General features: G+C 52.1%; 8 protein-coding genes across 14 annotated transcripts; 5 read left to right on the top strand and 3 right to left on the bottom strand.

Moving 5' to 3' along the window:
- Positions 1-118: 118 nt before the first annotated feature.
- LOC112351600 (pentatricopeptide repeat-containing protein At4g02750-like) lies at positions 119-2,991 on the top strand. Its single transcript, XM_024689745.1, has 2 exons — positions 119-2,884; positions 2,943-2,991. The coding sequence occupies exon 1, from the start codon at positions 126-128 to the stop codon at positions 2,445-2,447; it is 2,322 nt and encodes a 773-aa protein (XP_024545513.1). The 5' UTR covers positions 119-125; the 3' UTR covers positions 2,448-2,884; positions 2,943-2,991.
- On the top strand, positions 2,678-3,888 carry LOC9644741 (peroxidase 5). Its single transcript, XM_024689711.1, has 3 exons — positions 2,678-2,884; positions 2,943-3,131; positions 3,211-3,888. The coding sequence occupies exons 1-3, from the start codon at positions 2,678-2,680 to the stop codon at positions 3,856-3,858; spliced, it is 1,044 nt and encodes a 347-aa protein (XP_024545479.1). The 3' UTR covers positions 3,859-3,888.
- A 112-nt stretch (positions 3,889-4,000) lies between these two features.
- Positions 4,001-6,497, bottom strand: LOC112351601 (ethylene-responsive transcription factor 5-like). 7 transcript variants are annotated; one of them, XM_024689747.1, is made up of 5 exons: positions 6,386-6,497; positions 6,141-6,210; positions 5,635-5,751; positions 4,792-5,350; positions 4,001-4,740 (listed from the first exon to the last, which is right to left on the bottom strand). In XM_024689747.1, exons 4-5 carry the CDS (start codon positions 5,246-5,248, stop codon positions 4,088-4,090), a joined length of 1,110 nt encoding a protein of 369 aa, XP_024545515.1. In that variant the 5' UTR covers positions 5,249-5,350; positions 5,635-5,751; positions 6,141-6,210; positions 6,386-6,497; the 3' UTR covers positions 4,001-4,087. The 7 variants fall into 7 exon arrangements, with proteins under 7 accessions (XP_024545515.1, XP_024545517.1, XP_024545516.1 ...); XM_024689749.1 differs by lacking the exon at positions 5,635-5,751 and adding an exon at positions 5,911-6,059; XM_024689748.1 differs by lacking the exon at positions 5,635-5,751 and adding an exon at positions 5,858-6,059.
- Positions 6,498-6,610: 113 nt separating this feature from the next.
- LOC9644969 (WD repeat-containing protein DDB_G0290555) lies at positions 6,611-8,818 on the top strand. The gene is made up of 12 exons (XM_002984565.2): positions 6,611-6,728; positions 6,793-6,905; positions 6,962-6,991; positions 7,044-7,168; positions 7,233-7,394; positions 7,453-7,516; positions 7,579-7,686; positions 7,741-7,894; positions 7,950-8,039; positions 8,092-8,147; positions 8,203-8,257; positions 8,314-8,818. Exons 1-12 carry the CDS (start codon positions 6,644-6,646, stop codon positions 8,670-8,672), a joined length of 1,401 nt encoding a protein of 466 aa, XP_002984611.2. The 5' UTR covers positions 6,611-6,643; the 3' UTR covers positions 8,673-8,818.
- On the bottom strand, positions 8,670-9,162 carry LOC9644743 (PHD finger-like domain-containing protein 5B). The gene has a single exon (XM_024689670.1). The coding sequence runs from the start codon at positions 9,113-9,115 to the stop codon at positions 8,783-8,785; it is 333 nt and encodes a 110-aa protein (XP_024545438.1). The 5' UTR covers positions 9,116-9,162; the 3' UTR covers positions 8,670-8,782.
- Positions 9,163-9,188: 26 nt separating this feature from the next.
- LOC112351566 (wound-induced basic protein-like) lies at positions 9,189-9,631 on the top strand. The gene is made up of 2 exons (XM_024689671.1): positions 9,189-9,320; positions 9,383-9,631. Exons 1-2 carry the CDS (start codon positions 9,205-9,207, stop codon positions 9,453-9,455), a joined length of 189 nt encoding a protein of 62 aa, XP_024545439.1. The 5' UTR covers positions 9,189-9,204; the 3' UTR covers positions 9,456-9,631.
- Positions 9,632-11,809: 2,178 nt separating this feature from the next.
- LOC9644744 (cytochrome c oxidase subunit 5b-2, mitochondrial) lies at positions 11,810-12,962 on the bottom strand. Its single transcript, XM_002984664.2, has 5 exons — positions 12,612-12,962; positions 12,484-12,531; positions 12,322-12,388; positions 12,168-12,247; positions 11,810-12,092 (listed from the first exon to the last, which is right to left on the bottom strand). The coding sequence occupies exons 1-5, from the start codon at positions 12,945-12,947 to the stop codon at positions 12,036-12,038; spliced, it is 588 nt and encodes a 195-aa protein (XP_002984710.2). The 5' UTR covers positions 12,948-12,962; the 3' UTR covers positions 11,810-12,035.
- Positions 12,963-13,171: 209 nt separating this feature from the next.
- Positions 13,172-15,820, top strand: LOC112351594 (pentatricopeptide repeat-containing protein At4g02750-like). The gene is made up of 2 exons (XM_024689712.1): positions 13,172-15,302; positions 15,399-15,820. The coding sequence occupies exons 1-2, from the start codon at positions 13,172-13,174 to the stop codon at positions 15,818-15,820; spliced, it is 2,553 nt and encodes an 850-aa protein (XP_024545480.1).
- The last annotated feature ends 465 nt before the right edge of the window (positions 15,821-16,285 follow it).

Consider the following 16,285-nt stretch of genomic DNA (forward strand, 5'->3'; position numbering starts at 1 on the left):
AAAGAGAATCTCACATAATTGGAAAAATAAAAAGACAATGCAGGAAGTTTAAAATAATTCAAAGATAGTCAAATCTTTACCACGGACTTTTTCTACACACCCTGGCATGACGAAGAGACGTCGCGATGAGCACGTCGACGATTCAATCCCTGGCGACGCAAATCCAGGAATGCGGCAACTGCAGGGACCTCGCGGCCGCCCGGCGCCTCCACGCCCGCGTCGTCGACAGCAGCGATCACGCCCGCAATCGCTACATCGCCAATCTCCTCATCCAGATGTATGGCAAATGCGGCAGCCCTGGCGAGGCCCGCGGCGTCTTCGATCGCATCCCCCCACACGCCCGCAACGATTTCTCGTGGAACATCATCATTGCGGCGTATGCCCAGAATGGGCATCTGCGGGAAGCGCAGGATGTTTTCGATTTGATGCCCAGCCGCAATCTCGTCTCGTGCAACTCGATGATACAAGCGCTGGCTAAACACGGGCATCTGGATCAGGCGAAAAGAGTGTTTGAAGGAACGCCGCAGCACGACGTTGTGTCGTGGACAACGTTACTCGCAGCATTCGCCCAAACCGGGCACCTGCTGTTAACTAGGAACATCTTCGACCAAATGCCGGAAAAAAACATCTTTTCGTGGACGACGCTTGTGCAGTGCTATGCGGCATCCGGAAACGTTGACGAAGCCAAAGCCGTGTTTGATCAAATGCCGATGTTGGATGTTATGACTTGGAACGCTTTGATCTACGCAAATGCCAAGAATGGGGATCTTTACTCCGTGAAGAACATCTTTGCTTCTATGCCGGAGTGGAGCGTCGTGTCGTGGACGTCGATGATCACCGCTCTGGGCGAGTCGGGGCTGATCAGTGACGCTCTCTCGATCTTTCTCTCGATGGAGGAGAGGAATCTCGTCTCGTGGAACGCGATGCTCCATGCTTGCGCTAGGAACGGCGATCTCGCCACCGCGAAGGCGCTCTTCGATCGAATGCCCGAGCACGACATCGCGTGCTGGACCGCTCTCATCCAGGCCTACGTCCAGAGCGCTCGTCCCGAGGACGCTAAGATCGCGTTTGATTGTATGCCCGCCAGCGACATCGCGGCGTGGAACTTGATCCTCGCGGCGTACGCCCATCGCGGGCGAGTTGAGGAGGCCGAGAGGATCTTTGCTGCCATGCCCGAGAGGAGCGTGGTCTCGTGGAACAACGTCCTCCAGGCGTGCGTCGCGCGGGGAGATCTCGAGCGCGCGCGGGAGATCTTCGGCGCGATGCCCGAGAGGAATGTGGTGTCGTGGACCGCGATGATCCAGGCGAGAGCACAGGCCGGGGAGATGGATCGCGCGAGGGAGCTGTTTGATCGGATGCTGGAGTGGGATGCGGTGGTGTGGAATGTGATGATCGCGGGGTATACCGAGGCTGGCGAGATCGATCGCGCGAGGGAGATGTTTGAGGATCTTCCCGAGAAGAGCCAGGTCTCGTGGAACACGATGATGGGCGCGTACGCGCGAGTGGGCGATCTGGAATCCGCGAGGGGCTTGTTCGAGCGATTGCCCTGCCGATCGATCGACGCGTGCAATGTGATGATCACGGCCTACGCCGAGAGGGGCGAGCTGGAGGAATCAAAAGCTCTGTTTGATTCCATGGAAGAGCTCAATGCCGTGAGCTGGACAGCGATGGTCACGGCCTACGCGCGCTTTGGGCACCAGGATCTAGCCAGGATCACGTTTGAGCGCATGGCGGCGCAAAGAACAGCGAGTGGGTCACGCCATTTCCTGGATGCGATCCCGGAGCAAGACGTGGTTTCATGCAATGCAATGATCAGCGCGTTTCTCCAGGGAATGGAGCTGATCCAAGCGAAGATGCTGTTCGATCGGATGAGCCGGAGAGACGTGATCTCATGGAACGCCATCGTCGCTGGATTTGCCCGGAATGGGCATTTGCTCTACGCAAAGAGACTGTTCGATGCAATGCCGGAGAAGAACGTGGTTTCGTGGAGCTCTTTGCTTGCAGCGTACGCGCAACTCGGCAATCACAGCGATGGCGTCGCATTCTACTCGCAGCTGCTCGCGAGCGGAGTAGAGCCCAACGAAATCTGCGTCGTGAGCCTCCTCGCCGTGTGCGCGCACGCCGGGAACTTGGAGAAAGGCTTGAAACTCTTCGTACGGATGACCCAGGATCATACGGAAGTGTCTGCCACCAAAGAACACTATGCGATCGCTGTGGACATTCTTGGACGAGCTGGGCAGCTGGAGGTCGCGGAAGAGATCGTGAATTCCATGCCTTTGGGGGGACCCGACGACACCGTGTGGGGATCACTCCTCTCGGCCAGCCGGTTTCATGTGAAAAATCCCGGCTTTGGCGCACGCGCTGCGAAAGAAGTGATGAAGAGCTCTCCGCGAGATTCCTCGGCTTATATCCTGCTCGCTACTGCTCGCTCGATCGCGCAAACTTAGATCTTCTGGTCCGATGATCAATGACAAGCGTTGGACACTCCCGTCAAACACTCCAGGGGCCACTCCACTGCCAGGAATTGGATTGTTGAGTGTGACTTCCACTCACGCGCTCAAAGTGGACGCACCATGATGCATTGCTGTGCTGCTACCACTGCTTATATCTTTCGTGGTGACAATGCTGGAGTGGAGTGGAGTGGAGTGAGTGCTGGGCAATCATCGGTTTATCCGGCATGAAGTCCATGAGCTTTTGCTTCGTCGTCGTCGTGTTTCTTGCGCTCGCGGAGATCTCACGCTGCGAGCTGAGGCTGGGTTTTTATGCCGACTCGTGCCCCGAGGCCGAGTCCGTCGTCCAGTTCACGGTGGCTCAGGCAGTCGCGACTAATCCTGGAATCGCTGCTGGGCTTCTACGTCTTCACTTCCACGATTGCTTTGTCCGGGTAAGCTTTGCTTTTGATTCTTTTGTCGAGCTTCTCTCATGATCTCCATCTTTGGCAGGGATGCGATGGCTCGGTTCTCGTCGATTCTACCGGGAACAACAAGGCCGAGAAGGATGCGATTCCAAACTTCGGTCTTCGTGGGTTCGAAGTCATTGACAATGCAAAGGCTCGGCTCGAGGATCGGTGTCCTGGAACAGTGTCTTGTGCTGATATACTCACGTACGCTGCTCGCGACGCCGTCTCACAGGTATAGAATGAAAAAAGAAGTGATTTTTTGTTGTAGTTTTCTTCAGGAGCTTGCGTAAACTGGTGGTTTTGAAACACAGGTTGGAGGACCTCGCTGGGACGTCCTCGGTGGAAGAAGAGATGGAACCGTGTCTCGAGCAGACCAAGTCGGCGCAAATCTTCCATCGCCGCTGTTCAACGTCGATCAACTGACCAAGAGTTTTGTTCGCAAAGGAATGACACAGGAAGAAATGATCACTCTCTCAGGTGAAAATTTCCATCATGCTCATCTCTCAATCGCCAAAAAGTTTGTTTTTTATTCCATCGTAGGAGCTCACACGATTGGAATCGCGCATTGCCTCTCCTTCGTCAACAGGTTGTATAACTTCAGCACCACCTCGGTCCAGGATCCCGACTTGGATCCAAACATGGCCAAACTTCTCAAATCTCTGTGTCCCAAAGGCAGCGACTTCCTGGATCCTAAAAGCAAATCCATAGCTCTCGACCCTCTCTCTCCCAACTTCTTCGACAATGGCTACTACACATCGCTCAGCCTTCGCAGGAGCATACTCACGTCGGACCAGATCTTGTTCGCGGACTTGGACACTCGAGACAGTGTCGAGGACAAGCAGGCCAACGAGGCCGTTTGGAGGTTTAAGTTCGTGAATGCAATGGTAAAGATGAGCACCATCGGTGTGCTCTCTGGTAACCAGGGGCGAATCCGCACGAACTGTAGAGTAGTTTCTTGAGATATATGAAAGTGTTCACTTGATAGCAAAGTTGTCTTTTTTATTCTCGTTTCTGGAGTTCTCCTTGTAGCACTGGATTTATCCAAACTTTCCAAATTTTTACAACTCTAGACTCGTTCCAAGTCGGAGAGTGAGTACCAAGTTGAGAAGGAAGCTTACTTTTATATAGAAGGTAGCGAAGCATTGCAAGAGAAAACCTCTTCTCTTCACCATGGTGATCTCCAATCTTCTACCAAGTAATCTCTTCGGGATCCAAAGTCACAGACGAGGAAGAAGAGGACGTACCACAACCGTGACCATGGCCATCATCTCTGGCGGTTCCCAAAATCACGTCTTTTTTGCCACCGCCACCATTCCTGGACTCGAGCAGCTCCTTGAGCAAGAACTGCAAGAGCTTGTCCTGGAGTCCCTTGACATCCACCTTGTCCTGCAAACCTTTCAAGTTGAGCGTCTCGAGAAGATCTGTCACCACAACTCCGGGGCGGAGTGGCAGCTGGTTTTGGACAAAACTTTGCTGCGAAGGAGCTGCTACCACTGCTGCTGCTGCTGCTTTGGGCGATGATCTCCTCTTCTTCATGCCTTTGTTTACTGCGTAGAAGTCCTTGGGCTCCAGCAGGAGCTCCGGATCCTTGTCCACGAAATTGAGCTTGGCCTTTTTGCCTTTGATCCTCCGAGCGGCAGCATCGTAAGCTAGCGCAGCCTTCTCCGCCGTCGCGAAGGATCCCAGCCAGAGTCGGACTCCCTGGTGAGGATCACGAATCTCCGCGGCCCATTTTCCAGAAGGCCGCTGACGAACACCTCGGTAGTGCTTCTTCTTGCAACTCTCGGGCGTTTCCATCGTCGTGTCTGGACCGGAGACCACAGTAGCAGCGTTCTTAGAGCCTGCGAAAGAAGAATAAGACCAGCTTTTACCGAAGACAAAACACTACTTACCTCGCGTTTTCGATTCCTCTTCCAGCTTGAACTCGCCACGAGTGGAACTTTTCTCGACCACCATCTCGTTCTCGTTCTGCTGGAGCTCCGCCACCACGTCGCTCGTCTCCATGAGCTTCATCTCCGAGATCTGGATGGCATTGTCTCCAACCTCGGAGCTCTCCGAGAGCGGCGGCGAGTCGAGCTTGTCATACTCGGAGGATTCGCTCTGGAGAGCCGGAGAAGCATCCTCCTTTTCCTGGACCGAGGCCTCCCAAGCCGACCACGACTTAAAGATCTCATCTGCGGCACTGTCGTTCTTTAGAACAGCGTCCAAGTCGGGCACTGGAACTTCGTCAATCTCGTAAGCCGGGCCATTGTCAAACTCCCACTCCTCGGGGAGCTTACTCTGTCCTCCATAGTCGGAAGTTGGATATGGAGTGTAGATGTAAGCGTCGGAGGTGATACCACGGCACATCCTTGCGTTGCTCCTCCTCAGCAAGCGTTCTTTCTAGAAACGTTTTAAAGATAGCTCTAACCTCGGTGTTCGCTGCCAGATCGAAACGCGTCACTCCTAATTCTGACACAGATAAACCAGATCTTTGAGAAGCTTGCCCCTTGTGGATAAGTTCAAAAGCCACGCAAACAAAGAGGTGATAGCTAATCTTAAGGATGATGCAGTGCGAGCACAAACTTTGTGATGAATGTTGCAAGTCTCGGAAGATCTTTTGCACATGAAAAGGAAGCAAACAATCTCGCCTTTCTCGAGAGATCTTAACAATAGAGAGAACAAAGAGAAGCTGTGACTGACAATAAAGAAATTCATGCAGCAGAGGAAAGTGTAGATGAAAGAGGGCACATTACCGAGGAACAGTGTAGCTCCAAGAAGCTACAAGAGCAAGAGAAAGAAAGAGAGGTGATGATGCCAAGCCAATATCAAATACCAGGAGGAATCAAAGTGTTCTCGAAAGAGGACAAGGCCTGGGAAAACTTTGGTTGCTTCAGTACAAGCAAGATAGTATAAACAAAGCACAGAAGAGAGGAGTGACGTAAAACCACCCACGAAGAGCAGGCATGAATCGCTCACCTACAAACCTCACAAAGGAAGGGGCCAGCCATCGAAGTTCTATGGTAAAAAACCTCTTTTTTTTTCTTCTTCCAGAGAAATCTTCCAGATTTCCTTTGGACTGGTTTGCTGCGGGAGTGTGGAAGGAACGCTCCGGGCGGGACTGGATTCAAAGCACGGAGATTTGGCAAAACTCTCACGGCTCTTCTGTGCAAAGGACCGACTGATGCGATCGATCGGTGAGACGAATGAATGAATGGATGAATCGAGGAAAGAATGGAATAACACAAACACACAAACACACCTGGAAAGAAGCGTGGAAGCTACAAAGTGTCCATGCATCCCGCGTGTTTAAATCCTCTCTTCTCGCGACTCTGCTACAGCGAAAAACAAGCTTGAGTGAGATCTTTCTGACCGGCGATGAACCAAAGACCGACCATCCAAAGCAAAATTCAATCTTGGAGGGACCCAACACAGCCCAGATGCGCAGCACCAAAAACCCACGAAGAACTTTCAACGAAGTAGCAAAAACAAGGAAATATTGCTCACCGATCTGGCCGTGCTCGCAAATCTCCAACTTGCCCCCTTTTCCAGAACCTCCCGTTCAATGCATCCTTGTCACTCTCATTCTTTAGTTCTTAGCAGGGAGATTAGGGCAAAATGACAAAAGGTATATTCCCTTTGTCATGCACTCAATCCCCGCCGTCGGTTTCGCGGTGGTTCTTAAAGGTAGGTTCAAATTTAATCTTCATTTAGGGCTCCTGGAGATATACCTTAGGGTTCCTTGCGGGATTTAGGGTTTTAGCAATGCCGCGGACGTCGACGCTGGAGCCTCCGGGATGCCCCGCGCAGCTCCGCGCCATCTGCTGCGATGCGCTCGGGTTCGTGAAAGGTCAGCTGCCGATTAGCTAGCTCGCGATTCTCGAGATTTTGATGTTGGAATCACTTGGCTCCAGTTGTCGAAGCGCGCGGCGAGAATGGGGCAGAGAATGGGCCGCTTGATGTTGTCGCGCGATGGGGCCAGCCTGGCGCTGGAATCTCAGCGATTTCCTACTCGAATTCCAGTAATGTATGGCTCTTCTTCGCTCTTATTGTGGCACTTGCTTATTATTTTTTGCTTTGCAGAGGTTAGCAGTGGCGAGGAAATCCGGAGATGTAAGTCGTGCGTTTCCTTTCGTTGTTTTTGTTCCAAGTGGCTTTGTCGCAGATAGAAATCCTCGAGTCCACGGATGGAAGTATCTGCGCACAACTAGCCTCTTTAAACTTAGACGCCAAAGAAAGAGAGAGTGATGCCATATCCGGTCTCCATCTCTTCAGGGAAGATGGTCCGTGGTAAGCTTGAACCTTTGCTAGCTTTGTAGCTATGTAACGAGCTAGAATTCTCTTACTTTTTCAGCGGACAATCTGTGTTGAGCTGCAGTAGAAATGGTGACGCAGCGTTGCGAGCTTTTGGCGACGAGGGTCCTCCGTCTCCAGTATCGAGATGGAACGTATGCAAATCTGGAGACGTTCTATCCATGAGAGTGCACAACAGCGAAAACGTTGCGTCGTTCGGAGGGTATGTTTGCTTTGTCTTTTGCTAGTTTTCCATGCCTCAACTTCGTTTGGTTGTCCAGCAACCGGGTGGAATTGAGTCTCTGGGATCTCGAAAGCAGCTCGAAAGTCTGGGAAGCGAAGAAGGTTGTTGAAAGCTTTTTCCTTTTCGATCCGATTTCTTACAAGCTCGTTTTCGTTGCGATCAGCCCAGACCAAACAATATCGGATTGGTATCGCTACCTTATGTCACGGCCTCTACGTTTCTTCTCAGGGATGACCATCGCAAGCTGGTAATCGGGACAGGAGACTATCAGGTTCGCTGCAAAACCAAAACCAATTTTGTTCCTGACATTAACGCGCATGCACAGGTTCGTTTGTATGACGTCCACGCTCAGAAAAGGCCGGTTGTAGCGGTAACGTTCAAAGAATCTCCTATCAAAGCTGTAGCTGAAGATCCAGATGGTTTTACGGTCTATGTGGGAAACTCGACCGGTAGTATGGCCTCGTTTGACATGCGAACTGGTATGTTTGTTCTTGCAAAGATTTACAGAAGGAAAACTCGTTTTCCCATTTGCAGGAAAGCTCCTGTCAGGATTCAAGGGAAAGCTCGCTGGAAGTGTTCGATGCATTGCAAGGCATCCTTCACTGCCTTTGATCGCGTCTTGCGGTAAGCTTGTTTTACTGGCTAAAGAAGGTGCTGAGTTTCAAAGTTTGGACAGGCCTGGATCGGTTTCTGAGAATTCATGACATTCGGAGCAGGCAATTACTCGGAAGGGTGAGGCACTCTTTTTTTCCGAAATCATTGTTTTTTGCTTAACTTGGTTGTGTAGATTTTTCTGAAACAACCGCTGGTGGCTGTGGTTTTCGATGATCAAGCAAAGACATGTAAGTTCGTCAAAGTTTCTATGGTTCTTTTGTGTACTGAAGTTCGGAGTTCTCAGCCGAGGAGCCCCTCCTAACAGCGAGCCAGGAGCAATCGCAAGGCAAGAGGAAGCAGATCGAGAACGAGGTAGACTACATGGACAAAGAAGACGACGAGGACGAAGAAGAAAAGCCCAGAAAGAAGAAACCAAAGAAGCACAAGAAACCCAAGAGGAAACAAGCTGGCAAAGATGATGAAGCCACAGATCTCGCCGAAGACGAGTCTCCAGCGAAGAAGCTCAAAGAGCTCAAGAAGCTAAAGCGGAAGCAAAACGGCGAGACAAGCGAACCAAAGAAAAAGAAGATCAAAGACACGACCAGCGAGAAACCCAACGACAAATCTACAAACAAGAAGAAGCGAACAAGAGGACAAGAGTAGGAGCAACGAGAAATACACCCTTGTGTTCTAGAAAATTTTCCAGTAGCTACAGAGAAGCTAGCAATCCAACCGACTGACCCTTAACGATCGATTGGATTGTAGCACCGAGGCTACCGCTTCTTGAATCCATATTTCTTGCGCTCGTAGAAGAGATCGGTCTTGGCGCTGCCCAGGTTGACGATCTTGGGACACCCATCTCGATCCTTCTCCTGCTGCGTGCACTCCTTGCAGTAGTAAGCGTCGGAGATCCCCAATCCTCCACAGATGACGCAGCGCCCCTGGTAGGATCCATAGTTACACTCGTCGCACACGCGGACTAGGGTACACGGCCGGACGTAGGAATCGCAGATCACACACTTGCCATCGCACTTCTCGCACAGGCGACCGATCGCAATGCCCGGCTGCTTGCGGCACATGATCAAATCTGGATGATGCTTCGCCATGGCGCGCGCTTCCTTTTTCTCTCTCGCGAAGAACCCTACAAATGATAAACCCTAATCGCATCCGACGGCTTTTATTTAAGACACGTCGAATGCCACGTCAGCGACAAGGGTTAGGGCTTGCGAGAAAGAGAACGATGATCTACGACGTGAACTCGGCGCTCTTCCGGTCCTTCCTCAGCCAGAAGGGGGGCGCGGCGGATAAGAGGTATTTCTAGGTTTCTAGCGAGCAGCGCGGTGATTCTTGGCTTGGATTTTCGGTATTTCCAGGAAGAATGAGGATCAGAAGCCAAAGGAGCAGCGGCCCAAGGCCAGCGAGAACAAGCCGGTGATGAATGAGTGAGAGAATAAGAGTAGCAGTGCAGCATCCTCCGCAAGGCAAGTGAGAGAGGATTTTGCTTGCATTGTGGCGATGTGCTGTGCTGTGATAACTCTCTTTAATTTCTTTTCTTCTTTCTTCTCTTCCTTTGTGGCGTTCGATCCACTCCTTCTAAGAAAAAACCAGTGCTTTTGAGTAAAGTCTCCTGCGTCCTCGATGATGATCTTGCAAGGCTAGAAAGTTGGATTTTCTCATAGTTTTCTTTCACATCTTTGTTTTTTCCTTGTTGGTTTTGTTCTTCATCCTGACACCAGGTACAGACCCACTACGAGTTAACTTATCATAAGTTCACGATGCACGAACTGGACAACGAAAATCTCTCGGTGTCAAGTTACCGCCCTCGGTGGAATCAACGGGTAAACTCCTCTCGTTAGTTTTCTCGGAACTAGTTACTTATGTGGAGTACATGCAAGCAGGGTGAGAGCAGCGGTGGAAAAAGAATGCAATCACGCTCACAAGCTGAGCGTCAGAGAAAACAACTTGTCAGGCTCCCGGGACAGAGACTGGGGACAGGGACAGCGGACACACAGGTTTCTCGGCTGTGCATTCAATTCGCAACAAGCACCAAGGCATCAGATCAGAGGTTACTCCCCTCTTAAGTGCAGTCAGAAGGAGGAAAAAACAGGGGTGCCTCAAGTGATGGTGTAAGCAGATCTCTAGACTCGTGAACACACAGGTTTCATGGGAACTTGCGAAGGATCAGTTGCAGACGGGAGTAATGACCACAGACGAAATTTTCTTGTAGCGAAGGATGATTTTGGGATGCGGGTGTAGAGGTAGAGGGCGGAGAAATACTTTTGGAACTTTGAGGAAGGAGAACTTGGGCGGTATTCTTTCTTCGTCTTCGTATGGTATGGTAGCTTGAGCTGAGCTATGCCAGGTATCAATTGCCGCTCCGCAGCCACGGGGTCTTCAGGTACCAAGGCGGATGCTCCAGCAATCCAGCAGGGAAACTGGAAGTTTTACGACAACCCTTTCTTTGTGGCTGCGGTAGCATCCGCTGTGGTGGAGGCCACGCTCGGAAAGCAAGAGCTTGTCAAGGATTGCAAGCAGGAGGTGGAGGAGGAGAAAAAACCCGAGCGGAATCATAACGGGAGAAGGCCGAGGAATTTCGTCTCCGGCCTTAGTCCGTCCCGTGCTGCTACTCCACGAACAGCGAGAGTTCAACAGCAGCAATCTCCTGAGGTGAGTGTTCTTGTCCTTCGTTTTTTTTCTGGGTTCTTTTGCGTTTGCAAAGTTTTCTCAGCATGTGAATGGTAATCTGTCAGATATATCTTGCCAACATTTTTTCATTTAGATTCAGGATTTGACTGACCTCTGCCATTTTTCACGAGCCAGTTTTGTATACTCCGACTGAAAGCGGCATGCCTTGTCTGCAGGTGAAAAAGAAACAGCAGACTGTTCCTGTCGAGGATACAAGCCAGAAACTCCGTTTGGAGCTTCTCAAAACGTGGACAACAGTCGAGAGGCTCGAGAAGGCTCACACAGCTGCCAAGTCGAAGCTGGAGCGGCTGTCCAGCAGGTACGAGGATGGCAGATCCTTATGGGAGTCTCAAGTCCAGGACAAGATCACGTCTTCGCTGCAGGCGATGAGGCACAAGCTCAAGGAGGAGAAGAACGCAAACAAGAGCCTCGAGCTTGCCAACCAGAAGCTGGAGGCCGAGCTTCTGGAGATCCGCAAGGCCATAGCGCAGGCAAAGAAGGACATCGTCGCCGAGAGAAACTCCAAGCGGATGGTAGAAGACGTGTGTGACGAGCTAGCGAAGGAGGTGGGGGACGACAAGGCCTTGGCTATAGAGCTTAGAAGGCAGGCATCGGCAGCTAGGCGAGAAGCCGAGGAGACGAGGAAGGCCTTGCAAATGGGAGAGGTTTGGAAGGAGGAGAAGGTCCAAGGGAGGCTGGCAGAGGCGAGGTTTGGGATAGAACACCGGAACTCGGAACTCGATGGCGCCATTGCTAGAGTGGAAGGATTTCTAGACAACAGGAAGAAGCTGGTGGAGAAGGCTATGGATTCTTCCTCCACGGTGGTGGCCGAGAACAGCTCAACTGGATCTAGTCCTCGAAGTTCCAGCCAAAGTTTCGATAAGAGGATCTACAAAGAACAGACGCGATTGCTCCTGAATGGCAGTGGATTCCACATGAGGAACAAGGCGTACGGTAGTGGTGGTGTTAAGAATGGAGTGAGAACACCAGCGATTCCAAAGATCTGGCCAACGTCGAAGTCTCCAAATTTTGATTGAAACATACCTGTATGGTTGTAAGTCATCACATTATTTAAAAGCAATCACAAAAATTCATTGGTTGTCGCCAAACCCATGTAATCTATCAAACTTTATTGGTCTCTTCATTATCATCAAATTAGTTCTTCCTCTACTACAATCAGAAGGAAAAAAGGAGCGCGGGTGTTATTTGTGTGCACTAAAGTCTTGTTTTATAAGCCGGTTTGCTTTGCCTCCCCACAACCAAGAGAAGAAAATTTTGTCAGTGGAAGCATGCGGCAGAGAAAAGGAAAAAACTCCAACCATGGAAAAAAGAAGCCCGAGCTTAGTGATGAGAGCCATGGTGTCCTCCTGGAGGTCCACCAGGTCCAATGCATTTGAGCTGCAAGAATTTGGGTAAGTTTTGAAAGAGAGAGCGATTCGAGTAAGAGAAACAAAAAAAAAACCGGCTTTTTACCTCGAAGATCTGTCCACAAATGGAGCATTCGTGGCGCTCGTTCTTCTTCAGCTTGAACCAGATGACATCGTGTTCGTCATCTACAAAAAGAAGAAGAATGTGTCAAGTTCTCCAGAACTTGAAGCTTTGATTAAGTTGTTTGATCACAACTTACCTCCCGGGCCCCCTGGACATCCAACGATTCGCTCATCGTACCAAGACTCGATGATTGCTGGTTTTTCCTGTGAGGAGGAGCAAAGAAAAGGAGAAAAAGATAAAAAAGAGACCAAAAGGTAAAAGAAGATCACGCAAAGAGAGATCTTTAAGAAGAACACACCGCAGTTCCAAAAGGTCCAACCGGAGGTTCGTCCCATCTCTTCTTTCCCTGGAAATCGCCCACCAAGAAAGAATGTAAGCACACAAGAAAAGGAAAGAGAGAAAAAAGAAGCCGCTTTTCTCACTCACAGCTTTGGCGAATTCCAGCTCCTCGCGCTCCAGACCCGTGGCGATGCCGAGATCATCGATATCCTTGTCGTCGGCGCCACGCAAAACCCTCGACGGCGACGCAAAACCCAGACCTGCTATGCCTCTTCCCTGCGCCGCCATTGCGCATTCCAGCTGCCATGCTACCCCACGACACGCCCTCACTCGCGCGAGCGCCACACGCAGCATCTGGAATCGCCCAAAATTTAGGGCTCTTAGCCTCTCTTTCTCCCTCTCTACCTTAGCATAAACCCTAGTGAACGCTTTGCGTTTTAAATTCGATTCCACGATGAATGCGGGCACTAGCGAGCGCCACATCGATTGGGCGCCGATCCATCTCCGCGGAGGAGCCAGCCACCGCCGCTGGCTATGTCGCTCTCATCCGCCAGGGCTGCCGCTCCAAATCCCTGGCGGACGCGCGGGAGCTCCAAGCGCAGATCCTCCGCGCCGGCCATGGATCCGACTCCAATCTCCAGCGCCTCCTCATCAAGCTCTATGGCGATTGCCGCAGCCCTAGCGAGGCAATCGCGGTGTTCTTCGCCATGCCCGCCCGCGATCCATACGCGTGGAACATGGTTCTCACGGCAAATGCCCAGAACGGGCATCTTGTGGAATCGATCGAGTTCTTCGAGAAGATTCCGGAGAGAGGAATTGTTTGCTGGACTGCACTGCTCCAGGGATTCGCGAGAGCGAAAGATTTGCAGCAGAGCACCGCGATATTCGCTGCAATGCCCGAGAGAAACGATGTGACTTGGAACAGTCTCATTGTAGCAAATACCCAAGCCGGGGATTTGCAAGGAGCGAGGGATTCGTTCTCCAGGATGCCGTGCTGGGGGATCGTGACATGGAACTGTATGATCAGCGCGCTCTCGCAGTATGGCGAGGTGGATCTCGCGAAAGAGATCTTCGACGCTATGCCGGAGCAAAGCATCGTCTCCTGGAACGCGATGATGAATGGGTTCGTCCAGAATGGATTCGTGGAGGAGGCGCGCGGGCTGTTTGGCCAGATCCCGGAGCGCGGGATCGTCTCGTGCACGAACGCGATCCAGGCGTTCGCCAGCTGCGCGGATTCCAGCGGCCGGATCTTCGCGACGATGCGGCAGCGCAACGAGATCTCGTGGAACGCGATGATCCAGGCGTGTGGAACCGCGGGGCGAGTGGACGACGCCACCAGGGTCTTCGATCTGATGCCGGCGAGGGATGTGATCTCCTGGACGGCGCTCTCCACCGCGCTGGTCAACAGTGGCGATCTGGAGGGGGCGCGGTGCTGCTTCGATCGAATGCCCAGTAGGGACGTGGTCACCTGGAACTCGCTCCTCACGGGATTCGCGAACAAGGCCATGGCTGGCGACGCCACCGATCTCTTCCAGAAGATGCCCTTCTGGGACTCCTTGTCATGGAACTCGATCGCGCAGGCTTTCGCCGAGAGTGGCGATCTCGCCACTGCCAAGGAGATCTTCGCCTGGATGCCCTCCACGAACATCTTCTCGTGGACGATCCTCCTAGCGGCGTGTGCGCAGGCTGGGAGCTTCGAGGATTCGAGGGCGCTCTTCGATGAGATGGAGCAGCGCAACGCTGTCGCGTGGAACGCGCTCATCACGTCCTATGCGCTGGGGCGCCAGTCCGAGCTCGCGGAGCAGTGCTTCGCGAAGATCCCCTACTGGACGATCGTTTCCTGGAATGCGATTCTACAGGCTTACGGGGAAACAGGGCGCACGGCCTCCGCGAGAGATCTCTTCGCCAAAATGCCCAAAAGAGATCTTATCTCGTGGAACATCCTCCTCACAGCAACTGCCCAAGGTGGGGATTTTCTGTACGGTAGATCTGTTCTTGCGAAGATCCCGGAAGCAAGCGTCGTGTCGTACACTATTTTGATCACCGCATGCGCAGAGAAGGGTATGATTCTTCTAGCAGAAGATTTGTTCCTCCATACTCCTGAGAATGACGTGGCGTCTTGGAACGCTTTGATATCAGCAAATGCCCGGCATGGGCAAATGCGTAATGCCATCGATCTCTTCAAGCGCATGGATCTCGAGGGCGCGAGGCCGGACGGGATCACATTCGTGGGGATCCTTAGCGCCTGCGCTGCCAGCGGCGATCTTGCTACTGGTAAGCTGATCCATCACAGCGCTCTCGAGGGATCATCGCTAGACGATCCCGTGCTGGCCACCGCGCTCCTCGACATGTACAGCAAGGCCGGCGATCTGGGCGCGGCGATGGCGATCTTCGCGGCGATGGCGCAGAGGGACGTGACGGCCTGGAACGCGATCGTGGCGGCGTGCGCGCGCAACGGGCGATTCGACCGCGCGGAGCGCTTCTTCTGGGTAATGGCGGCCAGGGACGTGATCTCATGGACGTCGATGATCGCGGCGTTGGCGCAGAGCGGGCAGATCGATCGCGCGCGCTTCGTCTTCGATGAGATGCCGGACAAGGATCTCGCGGCGTGGAACGCGATGGTCTCGGCCCACGCCCAGCACGGCGATCCAAGGTCCGCGCTCAAGCTCTTCCGGCTCATGGACCTCGAGGGCGTCCACCCGGACGAGATCACATACGTTTGCGCGCTTGATTCGTGCTCCACCCTCGCGTCGCCCAGCACGGGAAAGATCATCCATGAGGATCTCTCCGCCGATGGGCTGGAATCCGCGAGCGTCGTCGTGACTACCGCGCTGCTCAGCATGTATGCCAAGTGCGGCCAGCTCCATCGCTCGCGATCTCTCTTCGATCGGATCGCCAATCCCAGTGGCGTCTCGTGGAACGCGATGATCTCAGCATATGCCCAGAATGGGCATCCAGTCGAGGCATTCGATCTGTTTGCTCTCATGATCCAAGATGGCGCGCGCGTGGATCATATCACGTTCCAGTGCGTGCTGTTTGGATCCAGCCACGCTGGGTCGCTGGAGATGGCGATCAAATACCTCTCGTGGATGATGGGCGATTTTGATTGTGCTCCATTGCTGCCACACTTCATATGCGTGATTGATCTTCTCGGGCGATCTGGGCGGCTCCGGGATGCTGAGGAGCTGATCTACGCCATGCCCGTGGAGCCTGACGATGTGGCATGGATGACGCTGTTATCGGCGTGTAGCAGCCACAAGGATAGATCACGAGGAGGACGAGCTGGAACGTCGGTTCTCAAGCTAGATCCTTGTAACTCATCGCCATACGTTCTCCTCTCTAACAATTCAGTGTAGAGTAAAGGAAATGCCAAGATAAATTCACATTGAGCTGATCAAACACTCATATGAAAGATCCTAAGGATAGTGAGAAACCAATTTGAGATATGTTTTACCTCCTCATTGGGCATGTTTATCTTTGTTCTTTGTTTGACTTGGGTTTGAGACCAAACTTTATACCATGTAGACTTATATCCCAAGTTTATGTCCAGAAGAAGAAGTGTCATTAATTCAAAGGTCGAACCTTCAATTTTCTTGGGATATTTAGAAGGTATGAAAGAATATCGTTATTCTCTCAAGAGTTGGAAAGATGGGATGTGCTCTTTGATAAGAGTAGTTGTACTAGGATTGCACTGAAGTTCCTACTCCTACTTTTGTGGAACTCCAAAGGGTAGACACACTTAACTCCTCAAAGTTCTATTGTTGCCTCTTGCTCCTGGTGGTGATAATGTGGTTCTTACTTTCTCTCCTACTGGTGATTCA

Source organism: Selaginella moellendorffii, unplaced genomic scaffold (assembly GCF_000143415.4).
Source record: "Selaginella moellendorffii unplaced genomic scaffold, v1.0 SELMOscaffold_63, whole genome shotgun sequence".
Lineage (NCBI taxonomy): Eukaryota > Viridiplantae > Streptophyta > Lycopodiopsida > Selaginellales > Selaginellaceae > Selaginella > Selaginella moellendorffii.